This window comes from Theobroma cacao, chromosome 8, assembly GCF_000208745.1.
Source record: "Theobroma cacao cultivar B97-61/B2 chromosome 8, Criollo_cocoa_genome_V2, whole genome shotgun sequence".
Lineage (NCBI taxonomy): Eukaryota > Viridiplantae > Streptophyta > Magnoliopsida > Malvales > Malvaceae > Theobroma > Theobroma cacao.
The window spans coordinates 7077711-7105376 of NC_030857.1; the positions used below are offsets into that span (position 1 = coordinate 7077711).

Sequence of the window (27666 nt, forward strand, 5' to 3'; positions counted from 1 at the left end):
TGTTTTAGTACTAACTTTTATGATTCCTTCAGCACAAACGCAAGTACGAGATATCATACTAATTTAATTTGTATGATTATATACAATGCCATTAATTTTGTCCCTCTTTGGGGTGCGCATAATTCGAGTCAAATCAAATTAATTTGATTAATCAATCAGTTTTCGAAATAATTTTGATTTATTATTATAATTTTATTTATAATTCGATTTTCGGTTAACACAAATATCCAAAATATTGATTAATCACTTATTATAATTATATATATATATATATTATATTATATGAAGAAACTTAATTGAGTGATGTTGGTGAGTGTAAAAGCATTTGAATAAAGTTTGAAAAACATTTATTAATAATTACGGAACATTTATAATTTTAATTTTTGTTAGATGCATAAATTCTATACTCCTTTGAGTTATTGACTTACTATGAATGTAATTTTTTTTTGGGTATTTGATTTTTCTTGGATTTCCTTATATTCGTGTTAATATTGTGAATTAGTAATTTCGAATGTGATTTTAAATATATGCTTTATAAATGTTGGAGTTCGTAAATTTTTAATTAGTTTGATGTTAAACTTAAATTAATTAATTATTTAAATTTTTAATTGCTAGAATAAAATTTTGATATTTATGAACAATTAGCCTTTGTACTTCTAACTAAAATCACGAATTTAACATTAATTATATTAAATTCTGTAACTAGACTGAATTACTCAAAATAATTCAATCGGTTATGTTTCGATTATATATAATTTCAATTTGATTTTTGATTAAGAAAAATATTAATTTGGGTTTTAATCAAACCATCCAAATGAGCACTCTTGATCTATATATTTTAAAATTCAAACAGTTAACATTAGCACTTTAATAGGGAAGGGTACACAAATTTTCCTTTTATTTTTTGAATACAACAAACAAAAATATTTAAAAATATGATAATAATTAAATTTATCTTTTTATTGAATTGGGACTCTTAAGTTTATCATTACTTTTTAATTTCATTATTTTTTTTTGAAAAAACTGCTCCTAATGAAAAAGCCTAGATAGAAAAGATCCGGAAAAGCTACGCTTACTTTCCAACCTTTTCTCTTAAATTAGATTAGACAGAATAATTTTCAGTTTGATTGTTGTTGTTTGTCTTTTTGGTAAATGATTATCTGATGATGACTAATAAAAGAAAAAGAAAAATTCATTAAAATAAAGGCCAAAAAAAAAAAGGGCAATCAGTTGGCAGGCGTACGTTACCTGATTGTAGAGCTGTTAGACTGTGGGCTGGTGGGGCCCATATAAACTAATGGTTGGTAACCGGTAATATCCGGTTGTCGGTCACCATCATTCGAGGCGACATTCTCTCTGCTCTTCCTCTCAGTTCCCCCTCCTCTCTCTCTCCCTCTCTCTCCCTCCTCCACTTCACATGATAAGTTAAGTTCCGTTTTGGACTCCATTTACGTAAAATTCTGGTCAAGCTGCTTCTTCTTCTTCACACCTTTCTTTTCTCTTTTCTTTTTTATTTGAAAAAAAATTCCGGCGAGAATGGCTTTGGCCGCGGCAGAGATTCTCTCCAACCTCAACATCAACGGGGGAGATTGGCCTCCTAATCTTGTCAAGAATCTCCACCTCCTTTCTCCGGATCAGGTCTTGCATGTCCCTGATTCCGTACCTTTTTTTTAAAAAAATTTCGAATATATACATATTGATATACGAGTATGTTAATTATGTGCTTTGTTTGGTTGTTTTGGCAGATTGAATTGGCTAAGATGTTGTTAAAGATGGGACAGAGCCATTTGTTTCAGCATTGGGCAGAGCCTGGCGCCGAGGACGACCAAAAGAAAGCTTTTTTTGCTCAGGTTTCGCATTTTTTTTGAAGCTATGGAATTCTACCGAACTCTGCTGTGATTTATTTTTTTTAATTATCAAAATTGTATTTTTATTTGTTTTCAGTAAATGCAGTAAAGTTATGAATGAAAAAAAAATTAAGGGCATAAAAGGATGGACTTTTATTTTTCTTTTCTCTGCTGTTTTGGATATGTTTGAATTGTGCTCAAGTGAATATTTATTTACTATTATCTTAGAGTTTTATGCAGTGGATTTGTTTCTTTCTAGGTGGCTAAGCTAAATTCGAGCTATCCAGGGGGTTTGGCATCGTATGTTAAAACCGCTAGGGAGCTCTTAGCGGACTCAAAAGCAGGGAAGAATCCTTATGATGGCTTCACACCTTCGGTAAGGAATTAGTCATTCACTTTGGAAACTTGATTTTTTATACGATTTTTTAATGATGTTAATCAATATCCATTTTCTTATATTGACACGATTCATATTAATGTAAATTGACATCAATATCAAGTTTTCTTTACCCTGTATCATGTCCTTCTCTCCACTGCCTTCTCTGCAACTTTTTCTTAAACACAGTGAATTATTTTGCAGGTTCCAACTGGAGAAATTCTTTCTTTTGGTGATGAAAATTTCATCAAATTTGAGGAGGTAGGCATCAAAGAAGCCCAAAATGCAGCATTTGTTCTTGTTGCAGGTGGACTTGGGGAACGTCTTGGATACAATGGAATTAAGGTAGATTACCTATAGACTGACAGTTAATATGTTGTTTATCCTGTTAATTTCAATTCTTTGGCTTCATAAAAACTGCACAAATCTATGTAGTTGAAATATATTTGATTGATACTTTGGTGTGAAGCGTGTGTTCCAGCAAAAGATCCTGTACTCATGGTTGTCTGCACAGTGGAAAGATGCTTTTTTATGTTTATTTTTTAAAGAGGGTTAACCATATATTTGATTAAACCAGTTCCAACACCTTGACTAGTTTTGCTCCCTCAAAAAAAAAATTGACTAGCTATGTTTACACCTTGTAGGTTGCACTTCCAGCAGAGACCACAACTGGAACATGTTTCTTACAACTCTACATTGAGACTATTCTGGCTCTTCAGGAAGCTAGTAGGAGGCTCACAAAAGGTTCGTATGGCATCTTATTTTTTAGGAGTCTTCCATATTCTATAGTCTTTTTAATTTTGCTCCTCCATGTGATCAAGGAAGATTAAGTGTTATTGTCCTTCAGTATATGATGGCAGCAGCCAATGGGAAATTACTGAGCAGCTCAGAGTAGGCAATTTCACTAGTCGATATGCATGAGAAATTGCTTAGTGCACAAACCATGGAGAGAAAGCCACTTGGATGAACTTAGGTTTATATTATAGCGATCATTAGAAAAGCCACTTTTCAAGAAAGTGTGAAAAATGATAGAATGATCGAGTTGAAATGAGTTCCAAGTTAGACTGTAATGTTTTCTATCTAGTTAAATTTCTTGCTTATATGTGCAGTAATCAACAATAGCAAATGAGCGTATCCATATAAGGAAGCTCTCACCTGGACTAGTTCCTCTGGGTAAAACGGCACAACGAATATCTGTTTTCAGTATCTGCTTGAGCTATATTCTAGGTGCAATTATCTAAGCCACCTGAGGCAATTAAATACTTTGTAAACAACCTCCCTAGTTCAGCAAGCTGAACTATTTCATATTTTTACAAGATAGAAGTGTTCATGTCAACATATTTGCCTCAATAAGTAAGAAATATTAGTTACTGTCCAACCCTTTGTTTAGTAAAATTCATTGTAATGTTTATTTCATTTTTAAACTTATTAGCTCTTTTTATCTCTTAACTTCATTGCTCTCTCTCTTTAAATTTTAGGCGCATGTCAAAAGGAGATTCCTTTTGTAATAATGACATCAGATGACACCCATGCCCGTACATTGGAGCTTTTAGAATCAAATTCTTATTTTGGGATGAAACCTACTCAAGTTAAACTTCTTAAGCAGGTATGTAATCACTCATTGTGTGTTGTTGGTGAAAGCTGTTGTTAAGTTGCATTATGTCAAGTGCCATATATACTTGCAGGAAAAAGTTGCATGTGTAGATGATAATGATGCTAGGCTTGCTTTGGACCCTCATAACAAGTACAAAATTCAGGTAAGTGCTGTACACAAGGCAATGGATATATTCTTAGTCATAAACTTTAGGTTCTTCTCATAAACCTTTCCTTGTCTTGTTAGACAAAACCTCATGGCCATGGTGATGTGCACTCGCTTCTTTATTCTAGCGGCCTTTTGAACATATGGTACGTCTCAAATGCTTATGTTGCTTCTAAACTCTGGAAACTTGAATTTTATTTGCATGCCTTTGCAAGTTTACTTTTATATGTTGCCTGTAGTTGTAAACTTATCTCTTTATTTCATGGAAACTCCTTATATGCATTCTGCTCTTGCCCTTGGCTGTCTTTATGATAGTATGACTCAAGTTTTGGTTTCTATCCCACGTTAATATATTGCATTGAAACAAACTGACAACAACCATGTGAGTAAGCTAGTAATCTATCTACCATACACTTAATAAATAATCTGTTTTCTAACTCTCCTTGCTCTTAATTATCTCAACCATTTATCTACATCCGTTACATAGCACAAAAAAATTTCAAATGTCACTCCTGGTAATTGGTTTAATGGATAATTTTTTATATTTCTTTTCATACTTTTATCATCACATTTTGCTAGGCGTGATGCTGGTTTGAGATGGGTTCTCTTTTTCCAAGACACAAATGGACTCCTCTTCAAGGTTAACTGCTAAAATTTCCATCATTTCATCCATAGTTTTTTTGTGTTAATTGTGCAAAACTGTTCTTTCAAAATAAAATTTTACTGTTTCAATGTAGGCAATTCCAGCATCACTGGGAGTCAGTGCTACTAAACAATACCATGTCAACTCTCTTGCCGTTCAACGCAAAGCAAAAGAAGCTATTGGAGGAATTACCAGACTCACTCACAGTGATGGTATTTATATGTGAAACTCTCCCTCTAATTCTTCAAAGCTAGAACTGCCAATTGTATGTGAGTGTATTTGCTTAGAGACCTATTTCTATAGAGACTTTGACATAAAACTAAAAGAGGGTCTACACTTCACTAATTCTGATTTCTTCAGGTCACTTTTGCTTTTTATGCTTGTTCATGTTAATTGACGATGTATTATAGTGCATAATTGCCTCTTTTTCTCCCTCCCACCCCTCTTTTCCTTTTCTTAGATATATCAGTTATAAATGATACAATTATGCTATAGTGGGTGTTTTAGGCCTCAATTGCACTATGATTTATGCTTCACTGCATGCTATTGAAATTGACTTCAGGGAGATCGATGGTGATCAATGTTGAATACAATCAGCTTGATCCTCTGCTTAGAGCCACTGGACATCCTGATGGAGATGTTAATTGTGAGACAGGCTATTCTCCTTTCCCAGGAAATATAAACCAAGTAATTTTTCTGGCTCAAAAGCATTATTTAGATGTTTTAGTTCTGGGGGGATGTCTAGGGTTGGGATTATATAAAGGATTCTTTACTTATGTAAGCAATGTGGTTAAAGGGACCAAACATTACAAAGTTTTTCTACTGATGAAAATGCTGTTGTCATCATGATGATGTTTATGAAATTTGATCTGATTTTTTGTATCCATATGTGGGAACTGTTCCATTCTTTGTCTAATTGCTCTCCCCTCCCTTTCCTGTTCTTTTTTGGTTCTGTTTTACAGCTGATTTTGGAGCTTGGTCCATACATTGAGGAGCTGTCAAAAACAGGGGGTGCTATTAAGGAATTTGTTAACCCCAAGTAATTCTTCTTTTTCTTTTTGCTAATTATGATTGAAACTTGTTAATGTTATGCTTTATGGATGATTTAACATCTTCGTATTGCTTGCAACAAGATTCTGAAATAAACAGTTTATAGTTCTTTTTGAATTCATTAATTATTTTTAAAACCTCAAAGCATGTATGCCATATGAAGCAACGTGAGCAAGAGGAATTAAGTTGAATTTCTGGGAAAAATGTAGCATAACAGAAAATTTTGAAATAAATGGTAATCTCATTGGCATCATCTGTTGAATTTTCATGGGTGGCTAGTGCAAACATCTAAGTATTGTACATTGTTCTTAGAATTTGCCTGCTGTGGGAAATTTCTTCCAGTTCTTGAAACAGTTAGGATAATGAGACAATTAAGCTCCTTTTATTGTTAGTTTCCTAGCTAGTAAAGAAGTTAGATTCAATTGATTCCAAATCATTTTGGGAAATTCTTCAACAACTTGATCTGATTTTATCATATTGTTGATGTCCCAAGACATTAATTATGGACTTTGTATATTTAGTCCCTTGTACAGAAGAAAGTGAGTCTTGACCATGTCATCTGTTTTGTCCTATATTACTGCAGGTATAAGGATGCTAGCAAAACATCATTTAAATCCTCAACTCGACTAGAGTGCATGATGCAAGACTATCCTAAAACATTGCCTCCAACAGCAAGAGTTGGATTTACGGTAATCGGTGGTCTCAACCCTTTCCAGTAATTGCACTTAAACTTTTTGGTCTTGATACCTCCTATCTCCCATCTGATAGGAACCTGTTTCTCTTGTCATTCTGTTAAAGAATCTGTTATTAAATATTTATTCATAATTAAACCTGACATAATATGGTTGTGTAGGTGATGGATACATGGCTTGCTTATGCACCTGTGAAAAACAACCCTGAGGATGCTGCTAAGGTGAAATTATATTTTAATAATTCCTGTACTCCATCTTTCTCTGTTTAACAGGGTCTTTTTTGCAATTATAACAATGTAGCATGTTGATAAATAGAAAATCCAGGATTTCTGGTGTTGATTGGTCTAATACGAAATGGGGTGGCAGTATAATAAGTTCTTCTGTGGAGATCACAACATTGAAAAGCTATCAGATCTAGATTTTGTTGTGTAATTTCTTTCAGGAATCTATTTCAAAGTTAATCATTTAAGTTTTTCTTTTAGTTATCTTGCATCATACAGATTTAAATCCTAATCATCCTATTTAGCATTGCCACAACTTCTAATAGGAACTATTTTGTTGTGACTTGTGTCAAATAAGTGCATCAGTTCCTTTTAGATTCATTACATTTCTTAAATCCAGTCCTCACGCTTGAAAAAATATAGAGTTGTTTCAAGGGATGTGCTAAAGTTATTTAGATGGTGGTGATCATTATAATATCTTTCAGCTCCATTCTTGTGCCTAATTCACTTTTTGTCTCTTTTAAACTGTTCTTGGTTAATCTTCAAGTAAGGCAACCGTTAGGCTGCATATTCTTTATCTACCTTAGAACCAAGGCTCCAATTTGGATATTTATAATCATGATCTTCTGTTGTCCTTTGTGATTCAGAGTTTATGTTCTGGGCATAATTTGTCATTTTGATTCTAGTTATTAATGTTTGCTCAACCTTGATTAAGGTACCAAAAGGGAACCCATATCACAGTGCAACTTCTGGAGAAATGGCCATATATCGTGCAAACAGTCTCATCCTTAAAAAGGTTATCATGTTATTCTTTTGCTAAATTCAAGTGCTAGAATCTAGAATCTGTCTCATTATTTAAAATCTTTTACTCACTCTCTCATTCTATCCCTCATTTTATTGTTGAACCTTTTGGTTTCCAATTTTTATATGTGTGCTAGGCTGGTGTCCAAGTGGTGGATGCAGTGCAACAGGTTTTCAATGGGCAAGAGGTGGATGTTTGGCCACGTGTTACGTGGAATCCTAAATGGGGGCTAACTTTTTCTGATATCAAAAACAAAGTTAGTGGAAGTTGCTCCATTTCTCAAAGGTCTACCATGGCCCTTAAGGGCCGCGATATCTTTCTTGAAGATCTATCCTTGGATGGAGCTCTTATTGTTGACTCTGTTGATGGTGCAGAGGTATGCCATAATAAATTGATAGTAGATGCATGCTATTGTTTAATCTGTTAATTTTTTGGTCTTTTTCCTTGCACTCTTTTGCAACAACTTTAACAGATTTGTTGGTTGTTACAATTGGATGTTTTAAGCGTTGTCTATAAGTACCATGATTGTTCTATTTATATCTTAGTTTGGTGCCATATTTTGGAATATCATAAGAGATGTTGTTCCCAAATATGTTGACTTTCATGACTTTAATTTTCTTGCATCTTCTTGTTCGAAAATTCATACCTGATCATGACCTGTCATTTCATTATTCACTTAGTTTAGCCATTATCATTATTAGCTCAGGGATCAAATTTGTTATATTGAGTATGCGACTCTTCTCTGCTTGTAAATGTGGAAGGCAGTTTTTTGTATGTTTGTAGTAAACTTCAGTTTGGGGTTCAATCTTTTAGTTCAGTTGGAGAACTATTTCATAATAGCATGGTTTTGGAAATAGGTAAAAGTAGAAGGATCAATACAGAACAAGGGCTGGCTTCTTGAGAGCATTGACTACAAAGATACAGCAATACCAGAGGAACTGAGGATCAGGGGTTTCAAAATCAACAAAATTGAGCAATTGGAGAAAACTTACGGCGAACCAGGAAAATATAGCTTAAAGCCGTGAAGTTGAACATAAACAGAGACACAGCAATTCTTTTTTTTTTTTTAATTTGGCAATTACTAGTTGGTTCATAGCAGGAATAAATCTCTTTCCTTCAGTAACTTGTATTATTATCAAAGGTAGTTGGTTTAGCAAGTAATGTTCTTGGAATAATGAGCTAAGAGGGTGGTGAGATTTTGTATGATATATTACCCTCGCCATCATTCAAACCTTCCCTCTTTCTCAACTCTTCAATGTTTTTATTCTGGAATAAAATTTTCTTACATTTGAATAAGATGCTTATTTCTTGCATGCCTTGGCCTTTTGATATTTAGTGACAGAAAAGAGTGGTGAGATATATGTCAGCGAAGCAATCTAGTTCATGCAGATTGCTTCTTTTATCAAAGTGAAGTGATGAGAGTAAACCCTCCTGCTGCCATTTTTGCTGCAGGAGTTTACAGTGCTGCATCTATAAAAAATGCAGCCCATTCATATTAACTCCTTACCTAGATTAATTTCTGTTAATTTGTTAGAAGATATATGTCGGCAAAGTGGCCTTTGGATATAGAGAAGGGTTGCAGGGGACCTGTATCATTATGGCTCTCACGTTCAAGTTTTTTCCATACGCAAAAAAACAGAAAGAAATCAGCTGTGGCCGACGTTTAGAGGCTGTTGGCAACCACCATTCAGTCAATGAGTGGCGTGAACCTTGGAGCTATTTAATGCAATAACTGTGTGGGGGTGGGGCTGATATGCTTGCCCAGAAAAACTTTGTTAAATTGCCAATTAAATAGACTTGCATTATTTTTTTTAATTGAGAAAGAGATTAGAATTCTATTTTTTAGATAAAGAGTTCATACATTAATTAATGAATTAAATATTTGAGTGTAAATATGTTTGTATATTTGCATCACACACTTTTTCACAATAATAAGAAAAATTGAATATTTATTATTCTAAAAAAAAAACCTGAGGCTGATGCAAAGATTAAAACCAGGAGAAAGATTTGGTAAATTAATGTATACATTTCCCATTTCTCTCTATCAAGATAGGTTTTTCCTTGGCCTTTCATGCCTTTCAAATGGCGCCTGCATCAACAATTCAACTTCTACACTCAAACAATGGGAGGAATGGATATGTCTCAGGGCACATAGGTTTCGGCTCCAAGGCTACAGCCGACCATGTGGCCCCTTAACAAAGTACGGGTGGTGGAAATTTATGGTCCATAACAATTAGGTATGCATGGTCCAGACACGTGTTCCGTCTAGGAACAGCTAGACCAAAGACATTCTTTATTAGCACATTTGTTAGTCATTTTTTGGATTATTACTGCTAATGGTTGGGCACGCCATCATGATTATCTCAATTTATTATTATCATCCAATGCACGTTCCAAGTTTTTGTTCCCTCAGAATATTAGAATGATGATTGATAAAACAACAAAAACAAAAAAAAAAAGAAAACAAATAATTGAAGCATAATTGTTTTTTATATAGGTGAATTAAAATTTCTTTTATGTCTACATAAAAGTTTGGTGGGTTTTTACAAATTTACAAGGAAATAATTTTTTCAATATCATATGAATCCTGCTCTTCTTTTTAAAAGAACAAATATCTAAGATTTTAAAAGTTTTTAATTCCAATAGTTAAGATTTTGACTTCCTTGTATGCCTTAACACAAGTCTACTAGTTTTCTTAAGATATTTTTTTTTTGAAAAGTCTAGTTTTCTTAAGATATAATGTTTTAAAAAATTATATGTGATATAAAATTGACTAGTGTTTTAAATAATAACAGTTTTTAGTTATAAAGATTTATTTAGTTTAAAATAAAAATATAAAAATTTAATTGAATGAAATAAAGAATAAGAATTTATTTAAATTTTTATTAATAGTTTAGAAATTTATATATATATATATATATTAATTTAAATTACATTAAAAAAGCAACTGTATGTAGCAAGATATGTGGCAAATTTATCTCAAAGAAATTTCTAGTTTTTTCAAGAAAATAATTGATATTTTATAAGATTCATAGTTTTCTTGTGTTAAAGTCTATTAAACAAACGACTTTCGAAAAAAGACAACCATAGATAGTCAATGAAAGGGACATGAGGCACGTCGACCACGATTGGGATAGGGATCAGAAGACAAAATTTTCATTTGCTGATCCCCAGCCCATATATAATGTTGTGTTTGCTTCATCTCTGCCTCAACAGAAAAGAAAATTCAATCTTCTGAAAATCAAAGTAATACATTTATTTGTTTCCATCATAATCTTCCTAGGAAATTTCTTGCGAGCTTCCTGAATCATCTTCTCCGAAAGTTGGAATTTCACAAACCGTAACTACTTCCGTTAGCCATTTGCATATATAAATATACAACGAACCCCCTCAGGATGCTGTCATCGTATGCGCAAGAAACACTCAACAACAAAGCATCGTTATTTCATGTTCATGGTGACTTTCTCTTTGCCAACGACATGTCCCCCCTTAGCAAGAACGACTTGCAACGGATTTTTGAGAAGCTTGACAAGAATGGGGATGGCTTGGTTAGCCTGGAGGAGCTCAACTGGCTCCTGGTGAGAATTGGAGTGCAGTTCAGCCTGGAGGAGTTGGGGTCCTTTGTGGGAAAACCATGTCTCGACTTCAATGAATTCTTGTTCTTTTATGATTCTATCTCGAACCAGAACGATGATGGCAAGAACATGGAGCCAGCAGGATCAGGGGAGGAGGATGGATTAATCCAAGCCGATGAAGACAGTGACCTTGTCAAGGCTTTCAAAGTGTTTGACTTGAATGGCGATGGCTTTATTTCCTGCGAGGAGCTTCAAAGCGTGTTGGTACGACTTGGTTTGTGGGATGAAAGCAGCGGCAAAGATTGCAGAAACATGATTTGCTTCTACGACACCAACTTGGACGGCATGGTCGATTTTGAAGAATTCAAAAACATGATGTTGCACACCATTTCTTAATTCCATTGTGTGAAAGTGCAGAGAAGGTTCATGATTATTGATTGCCTTTTGGTTCTCATTTGAGCTGATGATGATGATGATTATGTACCATCACCCTCATCCCTTTGTCAATATATATCCAAGTGTTTTTCTTGTCATCGGTATTATTAGCAACTATTTTTAAGCAAAATTTTCCCTATGATGTTGTTGAGTTTTCTTCTCCTCATCATTCCTCACTTTTCTTCCTCTGTAAGGGCACTTTTCCTTTTTCAAAATAACATCTAAGGGTACTTTGTTCAAACGATATGGTACAATGTACTGGTCACTAAGGGTACGGTCAGATACGCATTGGAAACGAGTACATTAAAGTTCTCACCAAATGTCTTATTATTTTCAATTTCAATATGATTAATATGTGGTTCATCATTTATACTAGATCTAGTAATTTTGTATATAACACGTCAACATGACATGAATAACAACACAAGTTTAAGCAGGTTTAGATTTAAGTTAATCATGTCAAATTCATTTAATTTGTGTAAAATATAATTAACTAATCGCGTTTTCATTTATTACTTATTTATTAATCATGTTCGTCGTATAAACATGTTTAATCTACGGTTAAAATTATTATTAATTCATGTAAATATTAATGTTTTTATGATGATTAATATTAATTTATATTGAATTTTATTATGTTTGATAAATATTATAATGTTTATAATTTTATATTATAAATTTGAATAATAGAATCATATATGTTTTTCTTTTGGGCATGAAAAAAAGGATTCGAATTTTGTTTTTTAAGTAGAGAGATCATGTTCCAACAAATAAACCAACTATTCAAATATAAATAATAAAATCATATTTTACTTGTACATATTTTAATTTAATCATTTTGTGTATGCATGTTATAAATCATATGAATTTTCATAATGTTAATCATATTGTATATTGTAAGATTTAATTCAACACATTTAATAAATATGTCAATTATAACATATTATATTGTACATTTATTAAATATATTTATGAATACATGTAACATTTAATAGTTTTTAAAACACAAAAACGCAAATACCTTAAAAAAGAGAGCCGGAAAAGACGTGAATTTGGACAGAGTACATAAAGTCGGTGCCTAATATGGTTCAGGCGGTTGACACATGTACCCAGAATACTTGTTCTGGCAGGTTCCAGAAAGTTCATGGACTGACTTTGGAAAATTCCAACTCCGTGTGGCATTCATTGTAAGTCTACTTGTCTAGTCTCCATCACCTTTAACATATTTTTGAGATATTTGTCCAAAATCTTTAACCGCCAAACAAAATGTAACCACAAATCCCACCCATAATGGCACTGCCCTTTGCGGTATTCTGATTCTGAAATCTCCAAAAGTAGTATAATAATGTAGAAAGGAAATTGCATTGTGAGGTTTAGACATGAAAAGGTTTTGCTTATGAGAACAGCAAGGTAACATTCTGAGAAACCTCGACCCAAGCTGCTGCTGCAGCATCACTTGACTATATTAATTTTCTGCCCATCGCATTGAGAATTATCTATGGGTTGTAGTAAATTAATGTGGCCCATATTTTTCTCACCCACTTGCATGAAACTTTAGTTCTTACAATTCAGAGATGCCCTTTTGTTAGGAAATTAAATAGAAAACGTTGACAGATGGGTGGACGACTACCAGGTCCAAATTGGGGGTTAAAAATCTTCCTTCAACCAATGGAATTAAAAATGCTTTTAAATACTTAGACAGACGACTAATTAAAAAGGACTAAACGACTTGTACGGTAGTGTACTTTGGGCATGTTCTGCGACGTTCCTTTTAAGTCTTTTAACAACTTCCACCAAAGTATTTTAAATTTATCGAGGTCAAAACTGACTTACAATAAGGTCATGTATGTGTATATATATGAAACATACCAATTTTTTCTTTCTGATATTGGCATCAACGTTGTTGGTTTCTTATGGTATTTGAGTGAAAGCCAATTGATCCCATGGATATTGTTACTAAGGGAAAAGGTCCGACCTTAGGCACGATGTTAGACCTTTGAATGCCCTTTTCCTCCAACTTTTAAACCATGCCTCTATGTGTATATGTGAAGACTAAAGTAAGTCATTTAGTATGTCGTTTTTACACCTTCTAAGACGATTCTCTACGGTTGAAAACCTTGGTTGTTTGAATCAGCAATCAACTTGGAAGGGAAAGGAGGAAAATATGAAAGAACTACCCCTTTCTTGGAACATATGAGGATGGATCCCGGAAGGAGCAAGGTTTGAAGACTAAAATTGACAACAAGAAACAAGGACCAGAGGCAGAGGCCCCGTCCCCTGTCTCATTTTCTTGTTCACGGAACAAGTATGTGCCTGCTATGTCTCAGAAACTGGTACAATTATTATTTCTAGTAGCTGAAGTAGGTACCAATATGGGCAGGTTTGGTTTGTGTCACAGATTTTTATAAATTTCCGAAGTTTGGTAATGAGATGTTGCAATTACTTGGTATATAAAAAATGGTGGTGGTGGTAACTGGTAGGTGCCAAACTTGGCATATAGATAGGCAAATCAGTAGTATACGTGTTAGTTTACTGCTATGCTTAATGACTTGAACAAAAGAAAATTAGACAAGTGGCCGCCGGCTGGTTGTCTAGTGTCATTTTTTACCTTGGTTTTTTGTACTAGAATAAATTATGGTTTTTTTTCAAAAAAACCCTGTATAAATAAGGTGCTTTTAAAAATAGTTCTTTCTATAATTTTAATTATTTTTAACTAAAAAAAAATTAATTTTGAACAAAATTATCCTTAATGAAAGTAATCCATATGTTTAGTTTCGCACTTCAAATTGACTTACATTTTTTGAGCTTTTCTCGTCATACCATTCATCTCTAGAGTATTTTTACCAGAAAGAAAAATCTTTAAACATTTTGGAATGATTTTTTATACACGAAGAAAAACATTTGAGCGTTTTGAGCATTTTAAGTATCTTAGGTTGGTTTTTGATACATGAAGAAAAACCTTTGAGCATTTTAAGCATTCTTCACGAAATAGGCACATTTGTTGATTATATTGTTAAATGGAATATGGTGTGTTGTTTGAAATTGTTGATTTTATTAAATAAAATTCAATAGTTTTGGTAGTTTTTAAATATTACGTAACTGGTTTTTGAGTATTACGTGACTAGTTTTTAAGCATTACATGATTAGTTTTTAGACATTACGTGATTGGTTGATGGGCATTATGTAATTAGTTTGTAAGACATTGCGTGACTAGTTTTTAGATATTGTGTGACTTAAGCATTGCTTAAAAATCAATCATGCAATGCCTACAATCTAGTCATGCAATGACTAAAAATCAATTACGCAATGCTTAAAAATAAAAAGCACAATGATTAAGTCACGTAATACTTAAAAACCAATGACACGATATCTAAACACTAGTAATGCAATACCTAATAACTAATTGATTTGCTTGCTCTCAGTTAAGTTTAAGTTGTCATAATTATACAGTGTTTTAATTTACAGATATGTCTAATCAATTTTAACCTTTCAACTTTGGAGTTTTATGAATATAGACCAATAAATCAAAGAACCTAACAACATATACCTTGATGTCATCTCTACTCTTTGGGATAGGGAGAAAGAGAGATAAATAGTATTTGATAAGAGAGAGAAATCAAGATTTAATTTTGAAATTTTTGTCTAGATGGCAGATAGAGAAAATCGAAACCATTTTAATTTGTCTGAAATTGTTTAAAAGGCATTGTTATCAAGTTATGTTAAAAATTGACTAAAAATAGTTAAAATTATAATAAATGATATTTTTGAATTAAATTTATAAGGGAGGTTATCTCTCTCAATTTTTTCGATCAACTATGTAAATTATATTATTCTCAACTACGATGTAATCATTTCTTATTTAATGTCTCAATTATTAGGTCACAATCAATCAAGGAAGCATCTAGTTGTTATTTCTTTTTAGGTTTAAATTTGGAATTAATCTCACTCCATCCTTGGACTTCCTGGCTCCTTTTAATGGTGGGGGTTCTTATTAATGAAATGTTTTAGCTTAAATAATAAATCTAGGTACCCGCAATGAATTTTGTCTACAAGACTGTTGGGCCCAATGAAACTTTGAAGCACTTTGTGGGAAGAAAAGGGGCAAATGATGTGAAACTTGAAAGCCCGTGGGCACATATTTAAGTGGTTCAGATTTTCAATTGCAGATCAGGGCTTGGGCCTGTTGAAAATTCCTCCTCAAAGAAGCCTAATTCTGAAAGACAGTCGGCCTGCAAAGTTTTGGATGGTTCAGCCCAAAATATGTAGGGAGCCGGAAAGGATACCTACTACCGGTGACTAGGAATCTGCGAACCCTTGGGCTAGGAGTAGGGATGTCATAAGTAAGATATTTGTTAATTTTGAAATATTTTAATTTAAATTTTAAATTATTACTTGAATTTGTATTTAAATATCATAGGCATTTATTTGTTAAATATCAATATCGATTAAATATTATATTAAGTTAAATATAAAATTAATTTTTATATATTATTGACGAAAATTAAATTAATAAATTAAAATTAATTAATAAAAAAATAAAATTTAAAATCCTAGTTTGAAAGATTAATTAATTTTCATAAGTATTATATCAATTATAAATATATATATATTTATATAAAATTAACTAAAAATTATTATTTATAATCTAATTTAGACAGTAAGTACTTTAAAATTATTATTTGAATTCTATAAATCGTATTCGAACCGGAATATCCTAATGGGAAGTAATTGAGTAAAATAATGCTAAATAAATAATCTTGATAATAAGGAACGAGCTGACATCTTAGCTAGGCGTTGAAGAAACCACGGATTCACGTCTTGACGTAAGTGTTGAAGCAGCTTATATTCCCCAGATTTTATATTTTATAGTGCCAAGACAAAAGACTTGGATTTAAGAATCTCTGAATCTAAAATAATTTTGGAATTTGAGTTGTGTTTCATTTTAATTCATTAACATCACATGTGCCATAAAAACATTTAAAAACTATAAAAGGAAGAAAAAAAAAAAAAAAAAAGCAGAAAAAGGCCCCCGACAAGAACGCAGTGCACGTGACATAGCAAGCTGGCCATATTTTTCTTCTTCTTCCCACCCCTTATCCTGCGTAGCAACTGACATTAATTACTAATCAATTCCACCTCGGAGGCCTGTACCCTCACCTTCTCCTCTGAAACCTTAACCGTTTCTCTGCAAATCAAATCTCTCATTTCTTTCCCGCAGGGCTTTCCGTCAATTTCATAAGAAAATAAAATAAAGGAAAATTCCCAAATACAAACAAAATGAAACCGACAGCCCCAGTTATCAGTACTACAACAACAGCCACGGCATCATCATCAACGGCGATAGCTGATATCCTTAAAACCCCGAAGTTCGTTAAGTTTACAGCCATTGCCCTCCTCTCTGCTTCCCTCGTTTTTCTTGCCACTCACTTCTCCTCCTCCTCCTCTCCTTTCTCTTCTTTCTCCTTCATTTACTCCTCACTACCGCCGCAAATTTCGCCTCCGCTTTCACCCCCTCCAATTCCATCACCACCACCTCCTCCTCCTCCTCCTCCTCCTCCGCCTCCGCCTCCGCCAGCGGTTCGGAGGACGGGTATAATCGACGAATCGGGGGCAATGTCGGATGAATTCTCTATCGGGGAGCTAGACTCGAACTCCACGAATGCTTTTACAGAGTTGAGTGACGGCAACGGGGAAGGAGGAGAGGAGGAGGAGGAAAGGAAGAAGAGTAATGGTGAAGTTAGGGCTAGGGTTGACAAATATAAGGTGTGTGAGGCGAGTAAAGTTGATTATATACCGTGTTTAGATAATGAGGAAGCGATTAAGCTGTTTAATGAGGGTGAAAAAGGGGAAAAATACGAGAGGCATTGTCCTCGAAAAGATAAAATGTTGGATTGTGTGGTTCCGAGGCCGGAAGGGTACCGGAGTCCTATACCGTGGCCTCAGAGTCGTGATGAGGTAAGCTTTTATCTGAAATTCTCATAATTTATTTACGATTTGTTTTTTTTTCAAAAATTAGATTTGCTATTAATTAGTTTTTCTAATAGAAAGTTTGATATATATTTTTTTTAATTGGGGGAGGGGGATTCTAACCCTACTCTCTAAGCAGGGGATGTTGCACCAACCAAAGAGCCAAATGGTCGGGTGCGAAGTTTGATAGTTAACAATGTGTGGATGGGAGTTTGATTGGAGACTGGTTTTGAATAATTTGATTTTGGGGTATGAAGGATGTTGTTAAAGGCTTGGTCGTGGGTAGCTAAGAAGTTGGTTGTCAAATGCGTGCGTGGAGAGCTGCTGTTGAACTAGGTAGACAAGAGGGGTTTAGTGAACTTGGATGATTGATCATGGTATGAAGAAGGAGACATTTCATGAACAGTATGTTTATGCAACTCTACTTTTAAGTTTAGTGGAGTTTACTACCATAAAGTGGGTACTAGTCTTGGCACAAAAATTATTAGGAGAGTCTATGTTAGTACTGGCATTGGCTGGTTGATAACATCTCCCAGGTGCATCAAGATTGCCGCTGAAGTTGTCTAAGATTAGTTTTAGTTGTCATATTTTCCCCAAAGAGATGCAGTGCGGATTGATTTGGTGTGGTTGGGAACTTTGAGATTATTAAAGGGATAATCGTCTTTGCATTCTCCCAAGCTGTTGACATTGGAATTAATTAACTACTATTCTGATGAAAGATGATAGCTATAGCACAATGAAATTGGTAGAGAAAGGTCAGTTTTGACCTACAAGCAAGCAACCCTGGCATCTGAATTGATATTGTTATTGATGCTTGATACTGCTTGAATTCATCAAATATGTGGCCATTGACTTCTTAGTTCTTATGCCAGTAATTTTCCTTCAACTTAGATTTTTGTCTGTTGAAGATGTACCTTTACTTTGTCCTGGACTTGCACTTTGATTTTAAGTTTTGTTATTTTCCTATTTACCCAGAACAGAGGCATTATGAAATTGTGATATCCCTCACCTAGAAATTTATAGTTTTAAAGTTTTAACATTTTCTATTAGCTATCTGCCTATCTGGTTATCCTTGCTGCTTCTACAATGAATACAATTGGATATGAAAATCTTCTTTGGTGCTCTATCTCAAGGTAACTATTTTACCTTGTGAAAATTTTCATTGAAGGTTCTTTTGGCTAATTGTGACTTTTAATTGCAGGTTTGGTTCAGCAATGTGCCGCATACTCGTCTGGTTGAAGATAAAGGTGGGCAAAATTGGATATCGATAAAAAAAGATAAGTTCATTTTTCCAGGAGGTGGAACACAGTTTATTCATGGTGCAGATCAATACTTGAATCAGATTTCACAGGTTTTTCTGCTTTCCACAACCTCTACTTGGTAGTAGTATTTGTTTTTTGCATGGCATTGATAACCATCTCTCCATATGCAGATGGTTCCTGAAATTTCTTTTGGCCACCATATACATGTTGCATTAGATATTGGTTGTGGTGTTGCTAGTTTTGGCGCCTTTCTTCTACAACGCAATGTCACCACTCTATCAATAGCACCAAAAGATGTTCATGAGAACCAAATTCAATTTGCACTAGAGCGCGGAGTGCCTGCCATGGTTGCAGTATTCGCTACGCATCGCTTGTTATATCCAAGTCAGGCTTTTGACTTGATACATTGCTCAAGATGTAGAATCAATTGGACTCGTGATGGTATGCTTGTTTTTCTTTTACATATCTGATAGTAAAAAGCTACTGCATCTTGAAATATTTGAAAAGTAACTATTGGCATCAGATTGAGATTCTGCTGTCTATATTTGACCATTAAAACCTGATAATAAACTTTAAATTCATCCAACAGCATTCCAGTGTGGCTGTTTGAGCCTTTCTAAATCTTTCAATGTTTAGGATTGCATGTGTGCAGGTGTGTATCTGTTTGTGCTCATGTTTTTATTTGCATGCTCAGTAAGTTATGAATATTATTTTATGTATATGTGTATATATATGCTGCATATTGACCTTACCTCTTTGATGTTGATGATGAAGATGGAATTTTGCTTCTTGAGGCCAACAGAATGCTAAGGGCTGGAGGATATTTTGTCTGGGCCGCGCAGCCTGTATATAAACATGAAGAGATTCTACAAGAGCAATGGAAAGGTAGCCTCTCATGTCAAGTTTATTACAGCCTTTTCTCTCGCCCTCCCTCCCTCACTTCTTTTTTTTATGGTGCTTGAAATCCTGACACTGTTTTTTAGATGCTTCAAATTCTTTGCATTGATTAATCCTTTTTAAAAAGACAAAAAAATAGAAAAAGAAAAAAAAAATTCTCTGGTATGAATGCATGTATAAGACCTTGATGAACTATTCTTGTGTTCAATAATATTGCAGCACTAAGAAATTGATACCTTACAATTGCTCAGTTTCATTTGTAAGTTGATTTATCTACAGAAATGGAGGATCTTACTACTCGCATTTGTTGGGAACTTGTAAAAAAGGAGGGATATATTGCCATATGGCGGAAGCCTTTAAACAATAGCTGCTATCTTAATCGTGATACAGGAGTGCTACCTCCCCTTTGTGATCCCAATGATAATTCAGACAATGTTTGGTATGTCTTGCGTCAATACATATATCTTTACCACATTTAAATGATACTGAAAACCTTACATAAATGATTTCAACATATATACTGCTGGACCAATCTTTTGGGACTCATTATCCTGCAATATTCTGTAAAAATTGCTCTTCAGATCATGGCAAACTGCTTAAAAAGTTGAGACAATGTTTATATAGATACTTGTTAAGACTTGGTGATTAAAAAGTTGAGGGAGTTGGAGGAGTGGGGGGTAGGAGAATTAACTCCATTAGTTTGCTAAGTCTCTACCAATTAAGTAAATAAAGATGCTGGAAGAGAAAAGCCATAGTCTCTGACAAACTTGAATGATGTTCCTTTTTAAGCAGTATTTGTAGCTGAGTGCTTTCTTGTTGCCTTTTTTTGCACAAATTCTCTGCTCCTTTAAACTTCGATTTGGCAGAAAAGCTCAATGAGACTTAACTAGCTAAAGTTGAACAGCTCATAACAAATTACATTATGATATTTGCAGGTATGTTGATTTGAAGGCCTGCATCACTCAATTGCCAGAGAATGGTTATGGCTCTAATGTTAGCACATGGCCTACACGTCTTCATTATCCACCTGACAGGCTCCAAAGCATAGAAATGGATGCCTACATATCCAGAAAGGAAATCTTTAGAGCAGAGTCAAAGTATTGGAATGAAATAATAGACAGTTATGTACGTGCTTTTCGCTGGAAAGATATGAAACTACGTAATGTGATGGACATGAGAGCTGGACTTGGAGGGTAACATCTTATATATCATGTTACTGCATAGCCTTTCTGATTTTAGAATGCTTTTTATTTTGAAAAGAATGGTAAAAAAATATTGCATTATTTTGTAATTTTTGTTTATGACTCTGACAGGTTTGCAGCAGCATTACATGATCTGCAGATTGATTGCTGGGTTATGAATGTTGTTCCTGTTAGTGGATTCAACACCTTGCCTGTTATTTATGATCGGGGGCTTATGGGAGTTATGCATGACTGGTATACACAATTTGCACTTAACTCTAGTTTTTAAATTTTTCTTGGAACATCATGTGCTTGGTGGTTTTGTAGCATATATCTAGATTCTATTTACCCTCGTACATAAAATATTTGAAGCTACTATTTTGGGCCTTGAATCCTACGGGCACGGTAAGTATGTAGCTTGTGAGACTGCAATGAAGCTTTGCAGCTCACATAACGCACCTGCTGTGCTTGACCTCATCCAACTGGAATGGAACAATGGTTAATAAGTTAAAAATTATCTGAATGAGAAAAGGGTCTCCATTTGATGTCATTACCCAAATTACTACTCAGATGTATTTTGTGAAAGCCGCCATGTTGGGTTTGAGCAAGACAGAACCTTTCCTCTCTCACCAATATTTGAAGTTAAATTCGTAGATTCCCTAAAAACTGAGCTTCTTTGAGATTTTGCTTGAGGCATGATCTGGGCTCAACTAATCATCTTAGCATGTTCAGTAAATTAGCATGAATCAGGATGAGCCTTGAATCAAGTCAAGCACAAGCAAGCAGCTTATAGAGTTTAGTGAAAAACGTGAGAAACCTTGGACCTTTTGATTTGTTGGTTGAGAAAGTAAGAGAACAGCCATGACATCAATATCCAAGTAATAATACTTGCACACTTTCACAACTGCTAGTTCTGTCATGGTTGGTTGAAATTTGCACTCTCTTCCATTGGTTCATTTGCAGTTGTTCATTCATAACTGGCGGTTTCTTAATTTCAAGCTCATCTGTAGAACTTCAACATATGATTTTATATTCCTCTTGCTTGATTATTACTCATAGTTGTCAATTTTTGCTCAGGTGTGAGCCATTTGATACTTATCCAAGAACATATGACCTATTGCATGCAGCAGGTCTTTTCTCTGTTGAGCAGAAGAGGTATTATTCATCCTTTTTCTTGCCCGTGCCTTAGTACTTGTTATTACACATTCTTCCGGTACAGTTTATCATGTTCCTTATCTGGTTGATGTAGGTGTAATATCTCAACCATCATGCTTGAGATGGACCGGATGCTGAGACCTGGTGGACGTGTATATATACGGGACTCAGTATCTGTTATGGGTGAACTTCAGGAAATAGCAACTGCATTGGGATGGGTGCATGCACTACACGATACAGGTGAAGGTCCACATGCAAGCTGGAAAATTTTAATCTCCGAGAAACGTATGTGATGTGATTGTTGGATGAAAATCACCGAAACCATGCTTAACCAGCTATCTTGCCCACATTTTGGATATACGAAGTCTCACTTAGGAATAAGCTGCCAATCGATAAACAGAAAAAAAAAAAAAGAAAAAAAAAGAAGGCGCCACTCATTATTCTATATAATTTAGTGTAATCTGTTGATTGACGATAGTACCTAACATGTCAATAGGATAGGCCAAGGATCAATTTACTGCATTTGGTTAAACCTATACTACCTTTTGCATTCTAAATGTAATTTGTACATTAGCAATTTGCCATGAGTAAATTTTCTTGCTGCAACCTTTATTTCCTCGGAAAATCGTATTCCATGTTTCAATTGAAACATTTAGAATACAAGTTTAATGTATTTATATGTTTTTTTATTGTAAATTTTTATATGATATCATCTCTTAAATAACTTTTTAGTTTTATATATTTTATTTTTATTTATTATAATACAAATTTAGTTTATACATGACATAAACAAAAAAACAAACTTACAGAAATTTGACTATCGAAACTTTGTAGGAATAAATTATGTTATAATGCATCGATATGGGTTGAACTTCAATTATCAATTGGAAAGTAAATGATATACATCAAATGATCAAAGCAATTTGCTACACAAATGAGAAACAATCTCAAAGTGCAAAACTTACCCATCGTAAAACACAACAATAAAAAAAAAAAAAATCATAAACTATAGAAATGAACTCCCTGAAAGCTTAATAAAAATAAGCGTCAAAATTGATTTACGCCAACAAAAAATTAGAGTCAGCATTTTCCTAACAAATAACCAAGTCTTAGGTAGGACAAATTCATTTTAATATTAATTAAAAATAATTTTTTATTTGTTAGTAATTTTGAATATTTTAAAAAATATTTTTGTCATTATTATTTTGCAAAAGTCCTAAAAAATTAAAATAGAAATAATTCTTTTTTTTGAAAAAATTAAAAAAAAGCCAACGGAGATTTTTTGAAAAAACTGAAAGTAAAAAAATTATATTTTTAAAAGTTATTAAAAATTATGGAAAGAAGGTAATTTTTATGATTTTAAAAAATTGAGTATAAAAAAGAATATCTTTTATTTTTTTCAAAAAATCTATATATATTTTTATTTTATGGATTTTCTAATCTTTTTATAATTTCTTAAAAATATTTTTTATTTCTTATTGTTCTAGACTTTTTTTAACAATTAAAATTATTTTTGGGTTTTTCTAAAATTTCTAAAAATTAAAAAATTATTTTTATGTTTTGCAAAATTTATAGGTTTTTTTTTCAAAATTTAAAATTATTTCTAATTTTTTAAGTTCTTTTTAAAGTGATGAAAATTAAGTTTTAAGATTTTATTCATTGGAGATGGACAAAAATATCAAATCAAGTTTGATGACACTGCAAAGTAGTTAGTAATGAGATTACATTGATTTTTCAGTACAATCACAATACCTTTCCTGATTAATAATGCAATTGCGTTGCAATCTTACTACATCCATGTAATGAAACAAAAGCTACAAAAAGCTACAATGTAATCTAATTATATACATTGCAAAGAATCTGGAAGCACATCCCCGGTAACAAATGCTACCTAAAAGCAATGACATAAAACCCTTGTAAATGCAATAGAGGTCACACTGTTAAGCACTAAAAGACTAGAACTCAGTTCATTATTGTCATCTGGAAAATGATCCCAAATCATGCAGAAATCACCACAATTTTACCAAAACATTTTTGTGATAACAAGGGACAAAGCTGAATAGTATGTATGGTTTCATTGGAATACAGATTTCTCCCAGCACAGGAGGATCATCAAACTTTTTCTTCTTTTATATACTAAAAGTTCATCCACCAACAATGACTAAAACCTCATTATTCAAATGATGAACAAACAATCCTTGATCAGAGTCAACTATGATTTCACTGAACTATCCTTATGAGCAGCAGTATTAACCTGTTTGGAGAGATAAGCTTCATAAATCTCCACAACAAGTCGGGGATCCTTTTCCACAAGTTCCATATACTCTTCCCTTTTCGTAAGCTTATCCATGTTGTCTGTTATCAAACACAAAGCTGCATCAAGCACGAGCTTGGCGTTGTGCTGGTGAGCAAAGGCATAGCTCATAAGTGAATTATCCCAGTTCAATTTGGATACCAGGAACTTCTCGCAATACCCCTTGAGATGCTTCACCTGGTATTTTTCAGCCAAAACCAGAAGGTCACAAGCCATTTGCTCATCCAGCCATGCTTCCGCTGTGTACAAATAGTTTACAAACGCACGGAGGGCATCATACGATACGTCACTGATCTTGATGGTTCCGCTCCTGCTTTCTTCCATCTCATTCTCAAACATTGCTTTGAACACTGGTGAACGACTCGCCTGTTTTGACATCAAAATGTTAGTAAATACTTCAAAAAAAAAAAATCCTTCCTAGCAACACAGTTTCTAATATGGGTATATAGAGCAATACAAAGTGCCTCTTTGGCTCAGTTGTTTCAAGCAGCTTTCGCTGTTTAGGTATCTGTAAAATCTGAAAATGAGTTTCTGAGTGCTAAGAGCCAAAGTTCCAAACCAAAGCTTCATTTTAGTTAATCGAGACAATTTTGCCAACAGTAATCCAAAAATTAAAGTTTGGGTCGCACTTTTTGCACATTAGAACTTCAAATATTTTACATTTTACCTAAAATAAAACAAGTAGACAAGAAATTCAAGCAAATCGGTAGTACCAAAACGGCTTTATGGGAGGGTACAGGCACGGGGGGCAAGCCCGGGGATCCATCATCGGAAGCGACCAAGACGACGTCGGGGAAGAAGGGACCAGGCGAGGTGGAGCCGCGGTGGGCATGATCGAGCGGAGACCAAAAGCGTAAAAAGGCGACTTTGGCTTTGAGATCTTCGATCTCTCGCTTGAGCTCTTCCTCGGTCTCGCTTGCCTCCTCGTAGCACTCCTTGCACGTGCCAGCGTCACGTGCTCCATACTCTTCCTTGCACGATATGCACCGCATGGTCTCGGTGTCGGTCTCGCTCTCCGTCTCGGACTCGGATCGGACCGCCTGGTGGCACCGGTGCCTTCGCATTTTGGTTTTAGCTTTTGGCCCTATAGGAAGGAAGAAAAGTAAGGCTTTCGCTACCGCCTGCTTTTTCGCTTCTAACATTACGTTTACATTTTTTTTAATTATATTTATATTTATTAATATTAAAAAATTGACTTAGCAAGTAGCAACCCTGTTGAAATATTTTCAAAGGCCTATGTAGCGAATTCTCCTAATTCAATTTGTTCCATCTTGATGATGCCCCTTCTTCCTTCTTGCATGACTCCTGCCCACACCTTTATGCCCCTTTCTAAGGAAACAAAATCTTGCATGTAGACTTGAATATTTATTCTTTTTAATAATAAATATAAATATTTTCAGAGTATATAGTTTGTACAAACAATTAAAATTTTATACTATTAATTTGTAAATTATTCAACACTATTAAAATTAAGAAAAATATAATTAATAAAAGTTATCAAATATATGTAAGAGATTTATGAATTCATGAGCACTTGTTCAAACATATATTTTTGCATTTAAATATATTGAGAATCAATATTTACTAATACTGTGCGTGCAAAAGTGGAACAACAAGTAAATTCAATAATACAAAATGGTTGGCGCCCATTTAGGGTTATAATCAAAGTCTAGTAATTCAACTTCTTTTAACCTAATTCTTAAGTCAGTCGTATGTTCGATTTAATTGTAATCAATTTTTGAGAAATTTGATAGCAATAAGGATAATGATGGTTAAATTTTGTTAGTACTGAACTTGAGAGCTAGTGATCTTAAGTAACATGACTAGATTTTTTAATTACTATTTCAAATGATTATTTACAAAATAATACAAGAGGTTCTAACACAATGTCTTAATTTACACTATTAAATTATATAAATTTAAATAAACTCTTATTATTTTTTTATATTCAATCAACTTTTACTGTTTTTATTTTTAATATAATAGGTCTTTAAAACTAACGATTGATTAATTATCATTAATCAAAATGATATCTATAATTTTTATACACATGTGAAAATTATCATATGATCATATTATTGTACCATGTCACTATCCAATATAATATTTAATTTGCCACATGACATAAAAAAGATAAGTGATATTTGTTGGTGCAAATGGATTTTAGATGGAATTCAAAGAACTTATTTCACCCCCACCATTCGGTATGCAAAAGAGAATAATGCGAATAGCCTTAGGAATACAATGAAGCCAACGTCTAACTTCGTCTTACACTTTACGAGAGTAAAACGCTAGATACACCTGAGAGTTTGTAAAGTTGTTCGGCCTTAGAATCTACTTTCTACAACAAGTAGATTATAAGGAATTTGGACGCTTTTGTAGTTGATGTGAACTTAAGTATTTATGTTAATAGAACACAACACCTTTCTTACTTTTGATTTTTCTACTCTTATTTTGTTTTTGATTTGCTATATCAAAATGGTTGGCAACAAGCCCTTCATATAGCCTTGCAAGCGTCTTTTCTTCAAGGACATAACCCTTTCATTAAGGTATTATTTTGTCTAAAAAACATCTTTACATTTTGCTAGACACAACTTTTGGATAAATGTATTGTTTCAATAATCATTTTATGAAAGGATAACTATTCATTCCATAAACCATAATATTTGAGTTATAATTTAAAATAATAACTTTTCATATTTAAACTTTTGAGCTATAGTGTTTTTTCAATTTATCTCATAACTTTTGGATTGCATTTTACCAAGAGACATAACCATTCACATGAAAACCTACCCATAATCCAATAGTCACACTATGTCACTTTATGTGACATAACCTTTGAGCTAAGATAGTTTTTCGTTATGTGACATAACCTTTGATTTTGAAAATACACCAACAATCCCTCACCATTTTCAAAATTTCCAAATACCAACAACTTTGGGAACCTAGTGCATAAATGAAGGTATCTCGTAGATTTGAACCTTCACTTAATGAGTGTAGTTGGTTCTAGTCTGAATTGAATGGTTGACCATGATGGGTTTAGCTATGGATGGCATGCTCAAAATACATAGCGAAAAGAAAATTAAAAACTTTATAACTAAACAACAAAACATGCCTCCACCCATGGATCACCTTGGTGATATTTAACACATAAAAGCACAAAATAAATTATTGTTTAGAAAGTTACCTTGCCATGTAATTTCGTAATTACAATGGCACTTTCTAAAGTAATCCCGCAAACAGCACAATGAGCAAAAACCTTAGCTAATCAAGTGCTTAGCCTCCAATGGTAGTACACACGATTGCACTTGAACCTTCAACAAAGGAAGAAGTTTTTAACTAAACTTTGTGCTAGCAAAGAAAACAACAATTGTCATTTTCTTCTTTTTCACAATCTTAGTCGAACCTTTCTCGAAAATTGCTTCATAAGCAATTTTCTCTTTCACACAAAGGGAATGGTGGCAAAGAAAGAAAATGTTTTTCTTTTCTG

General features: G+C 33.7%; 4 protein-coding genes across 6 annotated transcripts; 3 read left to right on the forward strand and 1 right to left on the reverse strand.

Moving 5' to 3' along the window:
• Positions 1373 to 8703, forward strand: LOC18592423 (UDP-sugar pyrophosphorylase). 3 transcript variants are annotated; one of them, XM_018126211.1, is made up of 17 exons: positions 1373 to 1638; positions 1746 to 1850; positions 2107 to 2223; positions 2428 to 2568; positions 2868 to 2967; positions 3702 to 3829; positions 3909 to 3980; positions 4064 to 4128; positions 4562 to 4622; positions 4720 to 4837; positions 5188 to 5312; positions 5588 to 5664; positions 6259 to 6364; positions 6529 to 6588; positions 7304 to 7384; positions 7527 to 7766; positions 8174 to 8258. In XM_018126211.1, the coding sequence occupies exons 1-17, from the start codon at positions 1537 to 1539 to the stop codon at positions 8174 to 8176; spliced, it is 1701 nt and encodes a 566-aa protein (XP_017981700.1). In that variant the 5' UTR covers positions 1373 to 1536; the 3' UTR covers positions 8177 to 8258. The 3 variants fall into 3 exon arrangements, with proteins under 3 accessions (XP_017981700.1, XP_017981698.1, XP_007019236.2); XM_018126209.1 differs by having other exon boundaries at positions 8156 to 8247; XM_007019174.2 differs by having other exon boundaries at positions 1376 to 1638; positions 8248 to 8703.
• Positions 10591 to 11542, forward strand: LOC18592425 (probable calcium-binding protein CML44). The gene has a single exon (XM_007019176.2). It carries the CDS (start codon positions 10786 to 10788, stop codon positions 11359 to 11361), a length of 576 nt encoding a protein of 191 aa, XP_007019238.2. The 5' UTR covers positions 10591 to 10785; the 3' UTR covers positions 11362 to 11542.
• On the forward strand, positions 16435 to 22487 carry LOC18592426 (probable methyltransferase PMT10). The gene is made up of 9 exons (XM_018126158.1): positions 16435 to 17355; positions 18569 to 18718; positions 18800 to 19070; positions 19404 to 19514; positions 19806 to 19965; positions 20462 to 20719; positions 20840 to 20962; positions 21785 to 21862; positions 21957 to 22487. The coding sequence occupies exons 1-9, from the start codon at positions 16678 to 16680 to the stop codon at positions 22153 to 22155; spliced, it is 2028 nt and encodes a 675-aa protein (XP_017981647.1). The 5' UTR covers positions 16435 to 16677; the 3' UTR covers positions 22156 to 22487.
• LOC18592427 (BTB/POZ domain-containing protein At4g08455) lies at positions 23569 to 25337 on the reverse strand. Its single transcript, XM_018125307.1, has 2 exons — positions 24890 to 25337; positions 23569 to 24542 (listed from the first exon to the last, which is right to left on the reverse strand). Exons 1-2 carry the CDS (start codon positions 25316 to 25318, stop codon positions 24075 to 24077), a joined length of 897 nt encoding a protein of 298 aa, XP_017980796.1. The 5' UTR covers positions 25319 to 25337; the 3' UTR covers positions 23569 to 24074.

Excerpts from the sequence above, each read along its gene's own strand:
- LOC18592427 (XM_018125307.1), bottom strand. The coding sequence starts at position 25,318 with ATGTTAGAAGCGAAAAAGCAGGCGGTAGCGAAAGCCTTACTTTTCTTC. Across the intron at positions 24,543-24,889 it reads CCTCCCATAAAGCCGTTTTG|GCGAGTCGTTCACCAGTGTT; the intron begins GTACTACCGATT and ends ATGTCAAAACAG.
- LOC18592425 (XM_007019176.2), top strand. The coding sequence starts at position 10,786 with ATGCTGTCATCGTATGCGCAAGAAACACTCAACAACAAAGCATCGTTA.
- LOC18592426 (XM_018126158.1), top strand. The coding sequence starts at position 16,678 with ATGAAACCGACAGCCCCAGTTATCAGTACTACAACAACAGCCACGGCA. Across the intron at positions 20,963-21,784 it reads ATGGGAGTTATGCATGACTG|GTGTGAGCCATTTGATACTT; the intron begins GTATACACAATT and ends ATTTTTGCTCAG. Across the intron at positions 21,863-21,956 it reads TTCTCTGTTGAGCAGAAGAG|GTGTAATATCTCAACCATCA; the intron begins GTATTATTCATC and ends TGGTTGATGTAG.
- LOC18592423 (XM_007019174.2), top strand. The coding sequence starts at position 1,537 with ATGGCTTTGGCCGCGGCAGAGATTCTCTCCAACCTCAACATCAACGGG. Across the intron at positions 1,851-2,106 it reads AGAAAGCTTTTTTTGCTCAG|GTGGCTAAGCTAAATTCGAG; the intron begins GTTTCGCATTTT and ends GTTTCTTTCTAG. Across the intron at positions 7,385-7,526 it reads ACAGTCTCATCCTTAAAAAG|GCTGGTGTCCAAGTGGTGGA; the intron begins GTTATCATGTTA and ends TATGTGTGCTAG.